At 43.0% G+C, this 22,136-nt stretch overlaps 1 protein-coding gene and 1 long non-coding RNA gene across 2 annotated transcripts; one reads left to right on the top strand and one right to left on the bottom strand.

Moving 5' to 3' along the window:
- Nucleotides 1–1,139: 1,139 nt before the first annotated feature.
- antxr1c (ANTXR cell adhesion molecule 1c) lies at nt 1,140–21,765 on the bottom strand. Its single transcript, XM_086099185.1, has 18 exons — nt 21,304–21,765; nt 15,150–15,221; nt 14,645–14,716; nt 14,247–14,328; nt 14,052–14,082; nt 13,898–13,971; nt 13,722–13,790; nt 13,260–13,340; nt 13,005–13,065; nt 12,705–12,803; nt 12,561–12,630; nt 9,930–10,008; nt 8,453–8,548; nt 8,230–8,268; nt 7,959–8,057; nt 7,717–7,881; nt 6,939–7,019; nt 1,140–4,424 (listed from the first exon to the last, which is right to left on the bottom strand). The coding sequence occupies exons 1-18, from the start codon at nt 21,468–21,470 to the stop codon at nt 4,173–4,175; spliced, it is 1,689 nt and encodes a 562-aa protein (XP_085955311.1). The 5' UTR covers nt 21,471–21,765; the 3' UTR covers nt 1,140–4,172.
- LOC147189761 (uncharacterized) lies at nt 7,089–20,566 on the top strand. Its single transcript, XR_015097436.1, has 3 exons — nt 7,089–7,137; nt 8,232–8,305; nt 20,282–20,566. It is a non-coding gene; the product is annotated as an uncharacterized LOC147189761 (long non-coding RNA).
- Nucleotides 21,766–22,136: the final 371 nt, after the last annotated feature.

Here is a 22,136-nt window from a genome sequence, read left to right as displayed (position 1 = left end):
TGAAACATCAGCGCATTCCCAAATTCTTCATTTGTCTGGGTCACTAAGAAAGGAAGGATGAGAGACAGCGCCGCGGAGGGAAAACCAAACGGCCGTAAACATGTCATCAATGAAATTAGAGACAAAGAGCAAATTATCCCTCCTCAGTTTCTCCATCCTCATGTTTTGGATAGAGTCCATGGCTCAACCCACTTTCCTCAGCATGAAGAGGGGAAAAAAAACACAGACTCTACAAAGTATTTAACTGGAATTGCCATTGGGCAATATCGTACCATAAACACATTCTAAACACATTTGTTATTCCCCACCATAGCAACTCGAAGGTGAAAAGTTAACTCTTGCAACTATTACAGATTCTTTATGCATCCCGGATTCCACAAAAGTGACCGCACAACCTATATAAATTACTGGATATCAATCAATCTAATTTTTAGTACAACTTTTCATGGGACAACACTGAAGAAATGACATTTTCCTAGCAGGTAAAGTAGGCAGTGTACAGCTTGTATTTCAATGTAAATGTTCTGTCCCCTCCAAATAATTCAACACACAACCAGGCAACCTACGAAATTAATGTGTAAATAAATCCCTGGCAACAAAAGTGAGTACACCCCGAAGTGAAAAATTTGGGCCTGATTTGTCATTTTCCCTCCCTGGCATCACGTGACCCCTCCGTGCTACAGGTCTCAGGTGTGATTAGAAAGCAGATATATTAAATTTGGTGTGACCACACTCACACACTCCCATACTGGTCGCTGGAAATTCATCTCATGGCAAGGAACTCTCTGAGGGCGTGAAAAAAAAAATGTTGCTCTGCATAAAGATGGCCAAGGCAATGAAAACATTGTCGAATAGCCTGTAACTGAGCCTGCAGTACACGGTCCTTGACCACATCGCGGTTGAACAGGACAGCTTCCACATAGAACAGGCCTCACCATGGTCAACCAAAAAAGTTGAGTGCGTCCTCTCTAGAGCTTGTCTCTGGAAAAGTCGATGTCAGTGTTGCCAACGTTGCTGCAGAGGTTAAAGGGGTGGGGCTAGTCAGCTTAGATAGAAGGCAGCCTCTAGGTGCACACAGGCGTCTTGCACTTGACAATGACATTTGGTTTCAATCCACACATAGAGTCGAAACTGTCTGATAGAAGCTTGGACGTCAACCTTTATTGATACAGTTCAAAAGATCAAACCGGTAAAGAAATCATATATGTTTTTCATATTTGCTTCGGTACTGCTTTTTTTTATACTGCAAATGTAAAAACACTGATTAGTATAACACATGCCTCTTGGGAATATCCTGTCCCCCCCCCCCCCCCCACACACACATGTAAGCCACTGCAATTGTTCCCCTTTTATGGAATTCCTGCAGTAGGAAAGACTTACAAAAGGCCACAGATACTCAAGGTTGACTGTGTTTTAGGCACTCGGACAGCTCCCACCCCACCAATCAAAACAGGATGTGGCTGCATAAATGGAACGTAGTATTATCATTATTTTTTTTACATGTACAAATTCATCAAGTGCATTCAAAATCACTGTGACGATAACAATGATTACACACACGATAGAAGACGAGTGGTTAATGATAGAGTCAATAAAAATGATTGTACATCGTTGATAATAATAATAATAATAATAATAATACATTTTATTTATAAGCGCCTTTCAAGACACCCAAGGACACTTTACAATAACAAAAAACACAAAACAATACGGGTTGAGCAGCGGCAGCCAAAACGCGCCAGCGTTCACTCAACCCGAAGGTCAGAAAGAAACCACAGGGGAGGGAGAGAGCGTTATAAGTACTTCAAAAAGGCATGTTGATTTATTTTTATTTTTTACCCTTGATTTTGACACGTGTAATTTTGGCTGTCAAATCAGCCGGGCAAATGGCATAGCATTTCCTTCAGCAAAGTGATTTAAAGCAACAATTGATTTCTGTGTTGTACATCACAAAGGGGACAGAAACAAGTTCGAGAACAAAGCCCAAAAATAACCACTGAACAAAAGAAGAATCCATAAGGTGTAATAAAGGAATGCTGCTTTTTTCAACGCTTCTTTTATCGCTAAAATAGCTTACAAAATACACTCACTGAACACTTGATTAGGAAAAACAACATTATGAGACGTCACTACCAAGAAGACAAAATGTTGTGGCCTGCGAGTGCATATAGTACCCAATTAAAATGTTAAGTTCTGAAAACATTGCAGAGGTGATGATTGCAAAGCTATGAGGCCTCGTCTGACTGGCAATCTAGTCGTAGACTCTGCGCACAGTGTTTATGTCGGTGGTTGGACACCTTGTCGATTTTTCAAGTACCGGTACTCTCCTCCATTTCTCTCAGGAAATAAATTAGATGCTCTGTGAACTGCCCTGCAGTTGCAACGTGACCTTTGCTGATTAAAAAAGAAAAAAAAAAAAGAATGTAGACATAGCACTATACAAAAGTAGAGAATCGGGATTGAATCCGGGAAAAAAACAAACAAACAAACAAACAAACAAAAAAAAAACACGAGGAGAGTCATTAACCTGATTTATGGCAGATTGAATTCATGAGTTTTAAATGCCATGGATGCAAACAAAAACAGCGTACTGTGTTCCAGCAGTCTATGTACGTGGATTAAAAACAAAACAAAATAACCAACAATTACATATTGTCATGTTGTAAATCAAATCACGTGGTATAAGGACAAACTCCAAAGCCTCAAAGAGAAAATTAAAAAAAATAACCAACAAAAACACACGTTGAAAATATAATGCAAAAACATACCTTAGAAAAAAAACCCCCTTCTGTACACTTCCCTGTCAACACATATTACAAAAATGTATGTCTTTCAACATGACTTTTCCTGAATTGAGAAATTGCTTTTAGCACGTTGTTGCCTAAAAAAAAATAGAACATTTTGACCAAAATAGCACCGACATTTTAGCTAACTGTCTTTGGAACTCAACCCAATCAATTCTGGGGAAAAAATAAAAAATAAAAAAAAAATCCCAAATTCGAAACCCGATTATTCTTTAATTCTCGATGGCAAAGGCATACCTCAGTAGTTGATTAAGAAAACATCCAATAAATCATATTTATTGCTTCTATTGACTTTGGTCCCAAAAGATTTTGCTGTCCTGCAACAATCATCCTGTTCAACGGTTCCCTGCATCATCCCCCCGTTCACTTTGTATGAAATAGAACATCAAGTTAAACTGCTTGGCAAGTCATTAAATGGTGTGCAAAACACTGAAGAAAAATGTGCTTGTCGAAAAAGCCCAGTCGGGTATTTTCATAAAAATTCTCAGTGAGGGGTTGGAATAATACAGAAGCGTAGAGCTGCCATTGTGGAGTAAAAATATTTTGACTGGCAAATATGTTGAGACGTAGTCACGCGTGCATGTAAATAAAAATCGTTATTTCTTTTTATTTATTTATTCATTTATTTTTTCATAGGTTCATAAATATGTTTATATTGTTCAATCATCATTTTAGTTTTATTTTTTCTGGAGTACATGATTTACAGATTTTTTTTCCCCCATAACAAAAAAACTAAACTTCAATCTTTTCGAATTATACCAATAAATTTAAAAATTAAGTAAACATTGTTTATCCTTTACTTTTATGCTTTTATTATGGCTGCAGTGTATGATTTACATTCGTCTTTTTTCGCCATCATGCATGCGCAGGTCAACACCTTGTGGCATTCTGGGAAAATGCTGCGTACGTTCGAACGTATTTGCCACTCAACATATTTTTACTCCACATTGGCAGTTCCATGCTTCCGTATGTAAAACATTTGTTTGACTGTTGAATTACAATCCTTTCATAAATTTAGTAAGGCCATCCATCATACGGCTTTTTAAAGACTGAAACGGCCCCCTTATAGTGTTTAATGAAGAGACCGCTTGGTGGAACCGACATGGTAAACAAAAATTCTTTCAGGGCGTAAGAAGCATGACAGGCAAATCTTGGCCAGTGGACTTGACGGACTTTCCCATACGAAAGAACAAAATGATCACACTGGTGTTTTTTTTTCTGGGCGAATAGCAGAAGAATCCCAGGCTGGAGGACTGACTTCAGACTGAAGGAGCTGGTCAACAGAGTGGTCAGTCTGTGACGTTTAAGTGGGTCCACAAGGGGGGTGGGGCTGGGGGGGAAGCTGTGGGGGACGTTTACCTGGGTCAATCAGGGTCGCAGGCTAGGCGGCGGACGTGACGGCGGTGGGCAGTGAAGCCCGGGCGGCATGCGTGACGGCGGGGGTCCCGGCGGTAGCTGGACCAAGGGCGGTGCTCTGGCCGGAGGGCCGGAGGTGACGGGGGACTCCGGCACGTGGCGGTAGTCGGGCGGTGGCTGCGAGGGCGTGTGGATTGGGGTGCGCGGTGCCGACCTCGCCGGTTGGGACTCTCCTTTCACTCTCGTGAAGTTGATACACCGACCCTGAAGTGTAACAAAATGAAAAAACACAAACTATATGGATGTCAAATACCAAAGCCCCAAACAGCATATTTTGGTAAAGTAAAAAGTAAAAAAAAAAGTAACAGCCTCATATGACTTGTTGTTTTCTGTGCAACTTTTGTGTTTGACTTAGCTTGTATTGTTTTTGATTCACCGTTTTGAATTCTTGCCTCGGATTCATCCATCGTTTCCTCATGTTGAGGTTTTGTTCGTCGCGCGTCTCTTTTCAGTCCCAATAATTTGTTACATTTGTGTTTTGAATTTTCTTTGTCTTTCACGACTGTTCCTCGTCTGGCTTTGAGTCTTCCACCTCCATCCATCCATCCATTTTCCGAACCGCTTGATCCTCACTAGGGTCGCGGGGGTGCTGGAGCCTCTGTCCCGAATTTCCAGCTTTGCATTCAGTCTTTTGAACTGGCTCTCGTCCTTAAAGTTACGTCCTCGAGAATATTCCTTGAGTTGTTTTCATTTCCACAAAGCTTGACTACTCTTTTCCTTTGTTGAAACTGTAAATGTGTGTACGTGTGTGCGTGCGTGCGTGTGCGTATGACATCTGGTCAGTCAAAAAGTATAAAAGACTGCTGGCCAGTTGTGTGGCACTGGTATGACTTCATTTACCCTTTCGAGGGCAAAATGGCCTCTTGGGGAGACTCGAGAATAAAATGTGGTCAGGCACTCACAGCACAGTCTTTTTTTTTTTGACCGTGTGTCTGTGTGTAGTTGTCTTTTGTGTTTGGAGCTCAACTTCATGCACGCTCTGACGTCAACAGAAACGATGCGGTTCGGAGTGGAGGTGACTGGGTTTATTGCTGGGAAGAGCCGAAAGGACTGTTTGTGAAACCATCAAGCTTAACTGTCCGGAACTTAACCCGTCCGACATGTCGCAAACATACAGTACAGTTTAGCGCAGTGGTTCTCAACACTGTGGGACTCGCGTCTTCCTCTTGTTGAACATTGCACCCACCTTTATGGAAGTTAATTAAGAATCAATTTTTTAATGTTTAAAAATAACCTTTGAAAATACATGCACAATATATGTGTAAACGCTGTATGAAAAAAAAAAAACCTTTCCTGAAAACATCCCATGTTAATTCATCAGTATTCTAGCAAACGCGTCTGCAGCCGAAAATGGACCGATTGCTCATCGCGCCTTTCTTCCTCGGCCCGTCTCGTTCACTCCTACGAGCTAATGTCTCCCTCGACTCGACTCCTTCATTTTCACACCTGCTTCGCATTACGGACCAGAAATGGGTTTCAATGGTTGTGTGATTGCTGGCGCCGTGTCATCCTTATAGCTTGATGCCGCGTGGTTTATTTTTAAAGCCCGGCGACTTTGTATTAGAAATAAGATAAGATCTTCTCTGAGTTCAGAAATATCTTATAAGTGATCTGATTAAGTCTTCACCAAAGTTAAATACTCGGACGTGTTCATGTGAAACTATTTCATTTCCGAATTTATAGTCAAAATATTGTTCACCTTTTTCTCAACTTTTATCCCGCCAGCTTTTCAGCACTTTCCAAGCTATCGTTTGCTTTTATCTGTTCTGCTCTAATCTTCGTCTGTCCCCATGACATCAGATCGCGGTCCAAGCACCGGTTAAAATCATGCCGCTCTTTGCAGAAAATGTTCCAATAATTCTTTTAGCAGGAATTTCTCGTTTAAAGCGTGTTGTCTTGGCATGGCAAACATGTCCAGCCCTTTTTTTTTTTGCCCCCAGAGACTAAAAATCGCTGTCAGCTTGCAACCTTGCAGGCACAAAAAGAAAAAGATTCAATTTTCCTTACTGGCGCGTTGCAACCGGGTGACTTGTGCTGGCTGGGCATGATGCAACGTTTGCCTTTAAGAAGAAATCATGCCATTTTTTTTTCCACTAAAGTCATATGCGGTTTGCAATAAAGCCCTAAAAAGAAATATCTCCAGGCTAGCTCATTTCCAGGCACTGGAATGCTGTGTTTTACTCGGAGTGGAAACAAGCAGCTTTTAATGTAATCCTTCGATTTGAAGTCGCGTTACCTGAACTTTATTTGGGGAAAATGCGCTTGACAAATAACACAGGCATTTTTCAAATAAATAGTGGCGTGCAAGCGGGCATTAACGTTGCCACAGAATGCTCGCTCTTGCCGAGTCAACAGCTGTTTCATTATTGCTGTAAATGACATTCTTTGGACTTTCATTCGACACACAATGTAAATCACTCAAAGCTGACTTACTGGAAAACTTCTTAGAGGTTTGACATTGAGTCTTCAGTGTTGACATGTGGATGGGTAATTAGATTCACTTTTGGAAACAAAGCTCCAGGAACTATTTTCGGTTCCTGGCAGTGGCAATATCCGCATTGTTTTTCGTCCTCTCCAATCATGTTAAAATGATACACATGGAAAAAAAAAAATGCGCCTGATCAAAAAGCGGCGGACCTTAAGTCGGCTTGAGGGCAAAAATAAATTCAGCCGGAGGGCGGTAAGAGATGAAGCAGAGTCGTCCCGTTGGCTACTTACGTGATCGCCAGGCTGGGGTCGCATCAAAGAGACCTGGTCGTACCCGCGACGAAACAGTGCCCAGATAGCATCCAGTTTCCCCTGAATGAGACAGATGAGAACATCGCATCTTTCGACTCAGTACTGAAATATCATTTGACTTTACAGATGCCGTTGGACGAGTGGCAAAGTACACCCTGGACTGGTTGTGAAATGCACGGTATGTACGAGCCGCTGTTCTCTTCGATTAAGCTAACATTCAAGTTTTGGAAATGTGAACAAAGAACATAACAAGTCCACACAGGAACTGATATTCCATACCAGAACCTCAGGATTAAACGATATAAATCCATGCTGCTCTATTTGACTTGATGTTTATTTAGTCACGTGGCTGATACCCTTCATTAAGTGTGGCACGGCACACTTAACAGAGGCAAAAAAAAACAAAAAAACAAACAAACTGGCATAGCGCCGTACCTACAGATGTCGATGGGAATCTGGCTTCATTCCTCTCTCCCAGATGATCAGTTTATGCAACTCATAACTGGGATTTATGATATTCAATGAAGCATTAGAAGGGTAGCCTACATCTTGAAACGGAACCTAAATGGAGGTGTGCTGTAGGGGGGGGTTCTTTCCTGACATAAGGGGAGTCCAGTCAGCGCGCAGAAACACACAAGGCTGTACAGTTTCACAGGCAATGTGTACAGATAACAGTAAGCGCTGCGTCTCCCATGAATGGCCCCCGTGTTGTTTACATCGAGCTCTCCTTGCACACGAAACGAAACGAAAACCCTACCTGAATGGGGGTGTACCACTTCCGGTTCTGAGGCGGCTTCTTGGGAGATTTCTTAGGTTTGGGCTCAAAGGGTTCGTATTCCTGTTCTGGCATTTTCACCACCGCATTCTTGGGCTTCTCCAGCTTCGCCCCCTCCTCGGTTGAGCCCTTTCCGCCCCACCGCACCTTTTTCAGACACAAGTGCGAAACGTTACCCTTGATTATTTTGATTGCTACTATCGCCTGCGAGTAATTTGCATCACCTCCATCCTCTTGATCCCTCCAATTCCTCTGCCTCCGTAATATGAGGCGTCCACAGTGGGCCACTTCTTCTTTGGCTGACCATCTTCGTCATCTGACTCCTATAAGAGCCAAAAAGTAAAATTACCTTCATCAGTTCACAAGCAAGGCTTGTTGTTACTTGCGCTCCTTATATCGTGTAGTTTTGTTGTCTAATTTGTGTTCAGGTTATTGAGAGATGTGCGCATAGCTTTCCCCCATTATTTTCCACTCAATGGTGTTTTTCCAACTTACAGGCTCGGGAGGAGGTGGAGGAGGAGGTTCTTTGATCACCTGGAAAAGCAGCACAAATTTGACATGTTCCCAAGAGGTAAAAAAAACAACGTGGTTTTGTTTTCGCTTCTCACAACCACATTCATCTCAATAGCTTCCTTCCTTTGAGCTCTCAAGAGTGTTTTGGAGAGCCCTTGTGTTCCTGTCATTTTTTCGACACAACGTTTCCTTTTCGTGTTCTTACCACCGTGCAGCAGAGAGGCCAGAACCACCACATGAGCAGTAGGGCCAGGAGGAGAAACAACACCAGCAGGGTGATGAGAAGAATGGTGCCATCAAACTGTAGACGAAACATAGCGTAAAAGAAAAGGAAGCTGACTAAACTTGCAGACATTGTCTTATCTCAGACATTACCCAGGGTGGCACTAAAAAGGAATCCAAATCAGTCAGGCTGCTTTCATCTCAGGACATGACTAAAGCTAGTTCTTTCCTAGCGAGACCATCTTATGTGAGTAGGACAAGGTACAGTAAGGTCAATTCCTACTCAAGATACCCGAACTGAACCGCTCACTCGAATTGGTCATCCAAAAAGGTGCAGGTATGGTCCCAAGGGGGGTAAAAGGCAACAGTCAAAAGCACAATAGCAGTATGTTAAAGGCATCACCCCAAGCTATTGAGATGACATCCAGATGTAGCCCTGGATGCGTCCATGAGGAAAAAAAAAAAATCATGCACGGTAACACATCAAATTCAAGAGAAGCGATTGCACCCGAGGTAGTCAAACTAATAGATTTTTGTTGAAGGTGTGACCATTGCTGCAGTCAACAAACAACTTTCCAAACGTTTCATTGGCTTTGACTGTCAGTGGTCATTCTCGTGTTTCGTTTATTTATTTTTTGTCTCTCTTCAATGACAGCAGTACACGTCATCTGGGTAATCCCTCCGCGAATCCGTCAGTAACTTAGAGCTAAATGCCTGCGAGCCAAGTATGGATCCCATTACGGACGACAGATGAGGATCAGATGCCAGGTTGACTTAAGGCTTTGTCTCTCGCGGGCTGTTTATCAGAGATCGGCGGCAACACCGTCGCCGTCAGCCAGTCACCACCGGCGGACCGATGAACGGTTTCCTAGAAGTCAAATAGTACGTCGGTGAGTTCCGTGAAAATAGCTGGCACAAACAAGTATGACGCAATACGACTCCACTGCTTTCGTGGAGCATAATTTGGAAATGTTGGTCCGCCAATATTATAGACCTCCGAAGTGGGTGATTTAGAGTACGGTTACTGTTTATTCAAAGACGCTGTACCTTCCCCCAAAAAATGTGAAACTGCTATTTCAAGGTCAAAAAAGGTCACAAATGCAAAGTTGTGTTTCCATGAACAAAGATTACATACGTACATAATACACTTTTTGGTTGAGGTGCTGCTACAGTATCCAAAGGGTCACATTTGATGTTAGTCTTCTGCTGCCTTTATTATCTTTTGTTTCGCATGTTAAGTTGTTTTTGTAAAATTCAGTAGCTATGTTATCGCTCGATTGAAGTGGCTGACATAGTAAGCTATCCTTTCTTGGATGGGAACGCAAGCCAGATGATGTTTCGTAAACCGTAACATTTGGTGGACACGCGACTACAGTTGAAGAGGACAGAAAGATGGTTGTAGCACCGGACGCTAGCAATAAAGATATCAAAACCCTCCAGACCAATAAACTACCACTTACACACTCTGTGGTGGTGATGTGTACGTTGCTGCTGATGAAAGACAGACCGTCGTTCATGCTCACTTGAAGATAAATCACCCTGAAACAAAACAACAGCCGCAATTTAATTTGGGGGGGCGGAACAGGAGGGTCAATACCAAGCACGTTTTTTATTTAGTCTGACGTATATTCGAATGAAGTCATTGAATTTGATACCAAATGTCACTGAACCTCCAAAACTAAAGAGGTAAGGTCAAACTCGCCTACAGCCACTAAACACAAAGTCAAATCCTTCCCTTCTACAACGGTGGGAAAAATAATTCTGGGAAATCCTCGTGACCTTTGGTGATCCTTCGGCATTGAGTTACGAAAAAACAGGGACGAATTTGGATGCGCCCCCCCCCCCCCCTCCACCAAAAGTCCCTCACTTGTTTTGTACTGACAGAATGAGTGAACGTGAAAGAGGTTTCGCAGATGGAAAACAGGCGACCAGCTGATAAACTCGGTTTCACGCTGACATACAAAAGCGGTCTGGTGAAAAGGGGGCGATAAAGGGAAGGCTTAGTGGGTGCAGTTCATCAACAGAACCACGCATATGACGTTGACACTGTTATTACGTGAGTTTAAAAAATGGACGTTTGATGTGTGATATATGTGGGGAGGGGGTGGCTTTTTCCAGATGTGGTTTGCTTGTTTGCGTCACATATACTGATCGTAATCAGGAGCATATGTGATGAAGTGAAAGTGGAGTACGTCAGACAATACAGTGTCTGGTTGTCTAGGTTTATGTTAACAGGCCACGTTCTGCTTGGGGTGGGCGGGCAATAATTCTACCGTGACTCAAACCACAAAAAGTAACTTGTACCACCGCTTAAAGCTGTCCTGATGTTAAAAATTGGTTTGTATGTACCTCACTTAAATAAAAGATCGATGCAGTTGATGAGTAGCATACATCTGGAGGACTCATAAAACCCCCAGAAGAAGCATCGTGTAGTATAAATTGCTACCATCTCATCTTTTGAATGTATATTTATGGAAACACGAGAAATGAGATTCATCCATGTTCAAAATAATTTCCATCTGGCTGCATTTAAGAGGCTTAAAATAACGCACAAAATGACAAGATTGCGGATTTCTCCGAAGTAAACCAGCCTCCGATTTTTGTAACTGACATTCCGACGTGCGCAAATAATATTTTTAATGGCCATGTGTGCTGAAAAGTTGCGAAAGAGCACTCCCTGCGGCCTTTCCACCACGCTGTGAAGTGAGACGTGTACAAACTCAACACATGACCTCACGTTTGTAAGACCCCCACTTGCTGTGTCGAGGCTTTGATCAGTGAGATTGATAAAGCTGATGAGATGACAAGGTTTTTTTTTTTTTTTTTTAAGGGACGCGGTGAAACGTGGGGGATCGGGGGGCGGGGCATAGATGGTTTGTGAAGCCATAGTGACAGCAAAAGTCGAGAAGCAGAGAGGAAGAAGGCTGGGGAGGGAAACGGTTGAAGTGTCAGATGGTTAGGTGGTGATGCATGAAGCCATGGAAAGTTTTTAACTTTTAGAGGATTTTTGTTTTTTTGAGTGGGACACTCTTGTCTGTGTTTTAGGCAGGAAAACACTTCATTTTTATGACTTCTTTGCCACGGCATCAATCATGATGTGTGATGCATGATGAAATGTCTCTACAATGCCGCTGCCACGTTAATAACTTTAACATCGTCTGGAAATTTGGTTGGTAACTCTTGTGAGGAAGTACAAAATCAGGAACTACATTTTATTTTATTATTTTATTTTGTGTTGCCTTTCATATTTGCAAAAAAAATGGTTAAGTTGTTAAAAATCGGGATCTCTAAATCTTTTTTTTCTTTTTTAACTTCCCCATTTTTTTAGAGGCGGATCGAATGTTGATTTTGGTTTAGGCTCAGTCCAAAAAGTAAACTCAAAGTGATTCATTCGTGCGTGTATGGATCTTGCGTGCAACGCAGCATTACAAATACTGTAAGCAATTTATAAACTCAGCGGCTGGGCTTCAAATAAATACGCAACGTCGATGTCTTCATTTTGCGACGACAGATTTTACTGCTGTGTTCTCATTCAAGACGGAAGCAGAGCAAATGCACAAAGCTGCTTAGATTTTAGTAAGCCGCCCTGGAATTCGGCGAGAAAAGGTACCTTGAATAGGGTCAAGTGGACATGTTTGTTCCTTGTGTTTGAATATACACATGCATGCGACGCTGTTTTTCCGTGTTCGAAGAATGCATGCGGATGACGTTGAGCACCTGGTATTCATTGCGGTAGCGTTTAAAGGGGACATTGTGGGAAATGTACTTGAATGCTGCATTCAAGTAGTTGTGTCTCTGGGGTGTAAAAAAAAAAACAAGTGGCAAAACTGCTTTCATTGTCTTGCGTGCTTGTTTTCTGGCCACCACGAAAGCTTTCCACTGAGCCAGGTGGAAGAAGAGCGGATCGTTTGGCGGTCTGCTCCGCTTGTTATTTTCACAAACGTGGGGGTGCTCACCATTGGCGCAGCCCCTCAAGCAAGCCGGTTTCAACCCATACTCATGCAAATATACTGTTAAAAAAAGTCTAATTCTTGGTCCTTGGGTTACTTTGATGCAACCGGTGATTCAAATTGTGACAAAGAGAGACTTACTTCCCGACTTCGTCAATGACAGGAGCAGGACACAGCAGGAAGGTGTTTTCTACACTTGCAGGCTTCTCATCTACAATGTGAATCGGGCACATTTTATTTCCACGTCCTTTCGGTTCATTCCGGAGCATTAGAGTGTCTACTTACTGATTGTGACGGTGTCGTTGATTTTAAAGCTGCACAGCACCTGGTTGATGTTCCTGCCATGGAGGAACCCGTTTCCTCTCACCACCACTTGGAAAGTCTCTGGTTACATGCCAACATTTTGGACCCATGAGACGAGTATGCCATGACAAGAGCACATTTAATGCTGCCTTGTTCAAGTGGCAGTGGGTGTGGTATGAACAGAATTGAATGAAAAGATTGACAAATGAGTTCTTTTTGGATCCTATTTTTAAAGTCGAACCAAGTGCCCAGACCGTGAAACAAATATCTGATCCACCCCACCTCCTGCGCACACGCTGGACGGCTCAGCTGCCAAGATCTCAATGCAAGATTTCTTGATGATCTGAAGGGAGGAAAATTAAAAAAAATAAATTTAAAAACAATTCCACATCGTATGTCATTTACACGGCATGTTCCAATTTGGATCACCCGATATGTCATTAAAACCCCAGAACCGCACGGTTGGAATCAAATGACGTCATATCTCAACGGCGACAGCGGCACAATGCAAATTTGACAATGAAGCCCTTTATTTACCGAATCGATGACACCCCGGAGAGCGTGGAAGCCTCCCAAAACAGGAAACACATGTTCTATGGTGTCTGCAATGGTCGCCAGCTATATTTACCGATGGAGGGAGGAGGGGTGGGGGTGGGGGGATCAAGTGGGAATGCAAAGAAGAAAAGAGGGAATTAATTAGGATTCCAAAAGTACTTGATCGACACTTTGCACAAGGTTAAAAGACGTTTTGGATCATTCTCTCCATTCCAAAAGTTCTCCAACTACAAATGTCAACCTCCCAATAGTAAACAATAGTACACAATGTGAATTGGATGAGATTCAACTTAAGTGATGATTAAGCTAAAGGCCAGATCCGGCAAGACTGAATGTTCTCGTTGATATATCAACCGCGATGGCAAAATTGAGACATCTGGCGGAGTTGGGGACCGGTACGCGCTCTCTATCAATTTCTAATTTGAAACGGGTAACATCCAATACCTGCGTCTCATTGAAGTCTTTCACGCCAACGCAATACACGATGGCCCCAAGCGATCGGGCTCGCTCGGCCTGTTGTAAAAAAAACAAACAAACATGTCAATTACTCCCGTGGAAAACAAGCAATCAAACAATGGGTGTTCCCTCGGCTTCCCGAAATGTGCAACGTGTGAAACTACCTCTTGCTGTGCGGTGATAAGTTGAAGCTCCTGCAGTTCTCCGTCTGTAAGCGCGATGATGACGCTGGCCTTGCCTGCAAAAATAAGATCAGCGATCTGTCTGAAGTAAATAAGTAATGCACCAATTTTTTTTTCTACTTCAGTCGCTGCTTACCAAAGTTCTCCTGGTATATCTGCTCATTCGCCTTTAATGAGAAGAGAGCTTGATCAGAATGTGCCAAAGCAGCGCAAACTTCGGATTTGGATTTTAAACGCAAACACGTGAGACTCTGCACTAGGGTGCCACTTGATTCTCTTTTTGGTTAATGTCCTTTTATAAATAATACAGAGCGGGGCTTTAATTGCCTACCTTTTGCAGTCCAAGGTGCATAAATGTGTCTCCACCCGGGGTCTCCCTTTTAAGCGCATTCAGCCCCTTTTGGATGTCCACTCTGCAAAAGATACCATGCACGTTCGCTTTGAATACGTCTCCTCTTTTCATCAAGTCCACAAAAAACAACCAAACAAAAAAAAGCCAAGCAGTAACAGCTACAAGATCGTAGGCGTTCATTTACAGCAGCGTGTCGTCAGGGGGAACATCTGCTTTCACTCCAGTCCCATGCTTTGAATCAAGTTTGATGACGATTGCTTCCTTTTGCGTGAGAGCACTGTAGTGTCATGCGGTTTGGGCGCCGAGCCTCCTCAGCTACTTACTTTTAACGATATTAAAGTCATAACGTGGAGGGTGAAAATATGTCTTTGTCTTACCTTTTCTCCGTAAGTTTTAGGATGGTGGATGCTCTTGAGGAGAACGTTATGAAGGACATCCTAAGCATCGGACTGGGGGGAAACAAGCAAAAAAAAAAAAAAAAAAAGGCCCTGAGGACTTGCATTTTGTCAGCGGTCAGGAAGGGAACAATAACGTTTTCGGGAAACCCCAACACACAAAACGAGAGACAAGTTATGCTGCTCAACTGATCGAAAGGTTAGCCTGCTAAGCGTTTGAACATACGCTGAGATGTAGCGACGTAAGGGATACTTTGAATTTTATTACTCTGCAACGTGTGTATGCATGTGCGTGTTTCTCTGTGGAGAACTTCGTCACGGGGCTTCAGGAAGTCCACTACGGAGGAAAGACATTTTCCAAAGTGCCCGCAGTCGTAAACTGGTTTTATGCGACCTCATACGGTCCACTTGAATTCTTGGACGCTCACACAAAACATGGCCTTAAAATAGCACACTCTCTGGGTCTGCCGCTCGCATTGCATCTTACCTTTTGAATTTCTCTGCTAAATTTTCCACAAAGTAGTAGATTTCATCCCAGTGATTCTGCACACTGCCAGATCTGAAATGCAAAAACAAACCATCAATCAACAAAAGTGTTGCTATTGATAATGTGCTTTCACTTGGTCACAAAAAGCTTTCAATTGAATGTTAAAAACAATACAATTAGAGTTAATTTGAATGTTAGCATATTTTTTCTTTGTAAACTGTAATAAATTAAAAATGACCTCGCATGAACAGCTTTGTTTTCTTGCTAGAATGCCGGTGAGCAAGTTCCTTTCCCCGTAAGCAACAATATCTAGGCTCTTAGATCTGGTGAAAAATAGCCAGCAGGGGACTGTACTCATGTAGACCCCCCCCCCCCCCCCCCCCCAAGAGGCTAAGCTAATAAATTAGCTTAAACCATTAGTGACTTGTGAATGGTAGGTTGTAAAGCATTTCTCCAGGCTAATTATGACTGAAAGCATACCCAGAGCTCCTTTTTGCTCCCAGGGGGGCATTACATGACTGGTCTATAAATGGACATAATAAAACATCACAATGGAGCAACATTTCTTCTGGATGAAATGTTTGTGTCTGCTAATTGGTCATTTTGATCAATGGTCTGAGCCATCCTTTAGGACGCTTCCGGCACAATGTGAGCAGTCATCAAGTTCGTACCGTAGTTAAGTTGAGAGAGAGAGATGACACATGGGAAATGAGCTAAGCGACTGTGGTAAAACTACAGCGCCATTCAGATGATGACGCCTACACGGAGTCAAGTTCAAGGGAGACAGAATGTTATTGTAGGTGCTGACTGACTGATGTAACAATATTAGACGAAAGCGCGCCGACAAGTGTGTTGCTGTTTCTCTCTGTAAAGGACAGAAGGTCAACACTGTTTTTCCCACAGCGCTCACTTTGGCTTTCCTCCCTTCATTGAAGACGGGGCGCGCAAATCGGCCCGATGATTTGATGTCTCTTCAAGATTTGCACCCAGAGCAAAATGTGAGTCAGTTGTGACAACAGTTCAGAACCACTGCCCGAGAAGACTGCGCATGTTTGCCCATGTGGGCATGTGAAGACTTTTCGAATAACCCCACAAAGTTCTTTGGACTGTGCGAGGAAGTCGAATATCCAAGAGGAAAAACCCACACAAGCGCCGCAAACTCTTCGAACCTTGTGGTGCGAGGCAAACAGTGCCACCCACTCATCCCAGGGAGGGTGCTGCAGCAACATCAAATGCTGTACATTCTCTGAGCTCATTGCTTGGGGAATTTTTGACGGATCGTTTTTGGCTGTGGGGTTGCATGGTACATAGAGAAGACTTTGTCAATGCCAAGTCTCATCACATAGGTGATGAGCTGAAGAAAGTTAGAGGCATTGACTCGTATTCCCAGCGAAGGGAACAATCGCTGATGAGCAACACTACCCCCTCGGTGACTCCGAGTTTTAGAATTCCCCGTGTAGACCACACATGCTGCAAATATCTCCTACCCAAGACAGAGAGGTCTTCCACAATGACATGGACCCCATGAACTCTTGCGCCCGCTTGTGCACAGAAACAAATGGCAGCCGGCGTTCTACCTCAGCATTTTGTCTCTTCTTGGTCTGATAAATCCCACTCTTTCCACACACACACCAACACAAACATGACAAGACTTTCTCATGCTGACTGGGCTGAGGAGGAGGACAAGACTTTTAACAATTTTCAAATGGCGTAAGCGCATGTCGAAGGGTTTCTCGTTCAGCCACACCGATTTTGGAACTGTGTACAGAGATTGTTTCCCTTCCTGTACCAGAAGAAAATAATGCCTATTTTCTGCTGCAAGTATTCAAATACACTCCTCTCTGATGATTTATTTAATGTGGTTTATTTGCTAGTACTTGTTATTTTACTTGGATCATACCCATTGTGTGAGGTGGCTGCCGTCGTGGGACTGAGGTCTAGCTTGCAGTTTCGCTCACCTGTTCAAACACCACCGGGGAAAGGAAGTGGACCATTCTGTGCGATTATTTTATCTGGAGTGCATTGCCCCTACTAATTTCTTTTGAAATCATATTTCGGTGGTTTGAGCTGAGCCCTAAATCGGACTGGTTTGGGGTTTTGCAAAGGTGATGGGGGCGTCAGAATGTGCGGACAAAGCGATTGAGGCCGAGTTGCATCATCGCAAACCATTAGGTATCCCTAAAAACTAGAAGAGGTTTTGACCAGGCTCATCAATAGCGGACATCTGGTTCTGTGCGTTCTCACATTTTCAAAATTGGTGAGGATGTACAAAATCCCCACTTGTGTACAGATGTCCTGCAGGACTTTTAACACCATTCCCGTGTTAATTCTCATGAGACGATTTTTGTCTTTGTCAGCGTGGGAGACCTCCTGATCATGGCATATTATTCCTTTGTGGAAGAGTGGGTCCCATATTATGGCTTCATCGCTGGGCAACGACATTTCATGGCCACCGACAGTCATAGCACCCGGTGAGAACAGCCTGTTGGAAACAATGTCGTGCATCGTTTTCCCACACATCTCAGCAGCAAGTTTTGCTCTGTGAAGGACTTTGTCTGTGGGATCACACGCAGACTGGAAGTGAGGCGATGTGAAAACTCTGCTGTCTCATTTGCCTGCCAGATAGCGTGGTGACGATTTACCAATCATCCGAGGGCCAAGTTTTTGTGTTTGTGTGTGCGTGTGCGTGTTTTTAACCTTCTTTCAGCGCAGCTGGCAAACAAGTCAAAACAGCTCAGAAATGCACTATTAGCGCCGCACTTGTGATGCGCTAGCATTCTAACCGTAGCGTGCTGAGTGGGTAAAACGCAGCGTGTCGATGTGAAAAACAAAATGAGTCAGATACACTTCTGTGTAGACTCGGGGGAGGCTGCAAGTCAAAATGAGAGAGAAAAACAAAGGAGATGGTGAGGAAAGACTAAGGCAGGAGATATACACAAACATTATTTCTTTCTTGCATATAATTCAACCTCTATCTTCATGTTGACCTGGAATCCAGCTGTTTGCAGCTGTGTCGTTGTTGTCGCCTGGTAATACGATCTAAAGTCGACAAATAATGGAAAATTGTATGTAAACAAGAGGTTGGGTCTCTGGGGTGCCTGCCCTACTTATTATGGTCTGTTTCTAGCATTATGTATTTCTGGCAAAGGTAATAGTCAAGGTATGGGACCCCAAGCCAGGGTGGACGGACGTCGGCGAGGGTGGATGACAGCATGTGTGGGGGCGGGGGGAAAAAAAGCCCTGTTGGGCCGAAGGCTTTGTGGCTTTCGGCCTCATTCTCACGCTTCAAAGTGTGGACGAAGGAAAAATAAAATGTGAAAAATCCCTACAGCGACCAAGACGGCTGTCTGCCATTCCAGCTGGGCCTATCCAGACCACCCCAGCCTGCAGCCAATAATGGCGCTCCAATTCAACTGACTGGGCACAAAGATTTGTTTGTTTAAAACCACTAACCTACTTTTACAGCTAGTGCTCCGCTCTGACTCTTTGCTGTGGCACTGCTGAGCTAATGCACATGCATGCAGGTACATGCAACTAAAAGGGAATGTTTGGACAAAATCAAATAGGGCAAGTCGAGAGACCTTTCATATTTACATTGTAGCTTTATTTTCTCTGAAACATTTCATCTTAACGATTAAAAACCATCGGTATTGAGATTAATCCAATGATCCAACTCTGCAATTTACTTACATTATTTTACTATAATAGATTTTATTACAACGCTGACATTGGGATTTAGAACCAGCCAAGTGCAATTAATTCCGTAAAGTGCTTTTATTTTTTATTTATTTATTTTTTACAAGGCAATAAATGCTGCTCGAGTGGTCCCACACCAATTTGTATCTTATTCGACATGACATTAGCATTTAGCGCCGAGCAAAGTTGTGCTCTGTACTCGGTGAACTGCTGTTTGGAAAACATCTTTTCTCGTCTCATCTTATCAGTTGTTTTAGCCTACCGACATGAGCATTTAGTGCCACCAACAATAATTACACTGGATGGTGTAGAAAAAGCTGACAAACTAGTGCTAAGTTTCATAGCGTATATGGACTCATACTATCTGTGTTTGGTAGTATCTAATCTTGTCGCACGTGCTGACACTTTAGAAGCTGATATCAAGAGATTGCGACCTAAAAATAGCATTTATCGGGGGTTAAGAGGCGAGAACATCTTTTTTCCATTTGCTTCCAGTGCATGTGGAAACATTTTCTGGTTGCATTACATCATGCAATATAAATCCTGGATCCAATGCACACCCCAAAATATGTAGACAGGAAGTAACATTCATGCCTAATTAAAATTCTGGGTTTCTGGGATTCCATTTAAATTCCCAGGAAGAGATTACTATCACTCATGAAAAGTACCACGACTTTACATTCTCTTCTTTCATACGGATTAAGCCCGGTTCATGCTGTGTCTGCGAAAAAAAAAAAAGCCGAAGGGATAAAACTGGGCGAATCTTTTAAGATTACTAGAGAGCTTCCTCTTGTTTGAAGTCCACCAGCCATGTCTGCTTGTGAGTTTCAAATCCTCCCCGGAGCAAGCGCTGAAGCTGGCACGAGAGTTAACAATAGCAGCGGCCTGTAGTCACGTTATTCTTAGCACGTGCCTTCGTGTTTTAGGCAACAAAAGCAAGTCAACAACGGACTGCACATCTGGACTGCAGCCCCCGTGTTTTAACTTCTAATTTGAGTTGTACCGCAGTAAGAGCACAGCGTGTCAAACATAAATCTGTGTGGTTAGATTGTATATTCCTGATAAAGACATTCGCCCGATGCCTTGAAACGTTACATCACACCAAAAACTGACCTTTGAAGGTTTTGCCTGTCCTACATTTTGTTCAATTTCCAGTAACTCCTGGTTTTTCCCTTCACACACACCCATAGTCATTCATACCTTGTCTTGCCTTCACAGATCAGTACTGTAAATGGATAGATAGGTTATATTTGGGAGGATAGATTGATGCTTGAACAGAGAATATAGATAGAGAAAGTCAGTCCTCTGATTAACACCCAGTAAAGTTCAGTTGTTCCTGTAGGCTTTTCTGACATATTTTGCTTTCTAGCAGAAGGTTTTGTGCTAACACCGATTGCTAACACCGTTCATAATTCTGTCTTTTTTTTTTCTCACAGGTCCCAGTTCCGGTGAACAAAAAACGGACCCAGAGCATGACGCGACCTACCACCACCACGCTTCATTGCAGGTGGGGTGCTCTTCTGCCGTGTTTGCGACAAACATACCTTTTGGATTCATGGTCGCAAAGTACAACCTTGGTTTCACTGGACCGTGACAAAATCCCCCGAACACGATTTGAACAAGAGTGTCAATGTTTTGCGTATATAAAGAGTCGGATAGAGATGCAGAGAGGAATGGATAAGCAGATTGTTTTTAGATTGAGCGATGAATGGACGATTCAGTACCCGGAAGAAGAAATTGACAGATGTATGGAAAATGTGGATTGATAAATGTGGCGAGGTGATGATGTCTATTAAATCTACGTTTAGGGGTTGATTGTCTCACTAAATTTGAAACTATGTGTGGAAGTGCCATCCCTGCGGACTATTCGCTGCTTACTGTATTATAAATGACAGTGCCCTTATGAGTGGCTTTTTATGATCTGTGAAATCCCCCAAATGGAAGAATGCAATTTTTTTTTGTTCACCATTTAATTTTCTTCACTGGCAGTCTGCGTCACACCGCTGAGGTCCAGTGCCCAGATGTCACTAAACCACAGCATTTTTCCAATGCGCGACGACAGAAGCACTAATGACAGAGTGATGGCTGAGCGTTCTCTTTGCAAACATGTAAAAAAAAAAAAGAAAGAAAAGAAGTAGGGATATGCGAGTAGGTCAAAAAGTAGTGACACTTCTCGATACGTTTTTGTTTGAAAGGATGAGTGCATGAATTCTACATTGCGCTACAGAGTACATGACGGTCATCCAAACAGTCGCTCCTCTTTCTGCTTATTCAGCAAACCACAAGACCTCCTCCTCTGCTGCGTCACCCCCATGCACATGGAGGTAAAGATGCACATTGAAACTCGTGGCACACTCATCTTTGTCTTTTACAAATCAAATGTCGCACACAAACCATGCAGTAAAAGCACCAACATGTTTTTGGATAATATGTATTAACGGAAAGGACCAAAACTTACTTATCAAGCACAAAATAGAGGTCAAAAGCGCCTTGACAAGAACTCTCTTCCTCCTCTTCCTCTTCATCCTGCAGCTCCGGTTCTGCTTTGACGGGCGATGAAATGAGCAAAAATAATCCAAACAAAAGCAGAGCAAGAGACATGCTCCACAATAATCTTGGCACCATTTTTTCTTTGTTTGGGGGAGGAAAAAAAAAAGTAGTTCCTTAGCGGCTTGGAAAAACACACAGTAATACACAAAGTGCTCTCACATCCCACCAGGCAGTTGTAAAATGAAAGGGATGCTTGGAAGAAACCAAGAAAAAGTGTACCCGGTGTTTTTGCGAAAACGATTAAAAATGGAGGGGGGGGGGGAAGTTTCCTGTCAGAGAGTCAAAACATGAAAAGGAGGTGAAGAAGCGGAGCCTTGTTGGCACTCGAGGATCTGGGAACCCGTGGGACAAGCTGGACTCAAATGGACCCGGTTTCATATTTCATCTTGAGGAGGAGAGATTGAGAGAGCGAGTGAGAGGAGAGAGAAAACGGGTCAACTTCCCACTTTGCTCCTCCCATGTCAAACTGGGAAGAAGAGGAGAGGAGGAATAGGCTGGTGATCCCTAGCTGGGATCTCCAAAGTGTGACCCTTCAACTTTACTCCCAACTCAAAAGATTTTGTGTATTTTATTGATTAAAATTTTTTTTGTCACTTTCCATCCGTACAAATCAAGTTTGCCTGCTTTAGTTGTGCAAAGGTGAGAAGCTGAGTGAATTTTACTCTGAGGCAAAGCCCTACCAGATTCAGCACAAGAATACGAGCCACACAGAGGTTAAAAACGGGACCATCTCTTAATGTG

This window comes from Hippocampus guttulatus, chromosome 19, assembly GCF_054856545.1.
Source record: "Hippocampus guttulatus isolate MCC_2025c chromosome 19, RoL_Hgut_1.0, whole genome shotgun sequence".
NCBI classification, from domain to species: domain Eukaryota; kingdom Metazoa; phylum Chordata; class Actinopteri; order Syngnathiformes; family Syngnathidae; genus Hippocampus; species Hippocampus guttulatus.
This window is presented reverse-complemented; position numbering and strand designations above follow the sequence as displayed.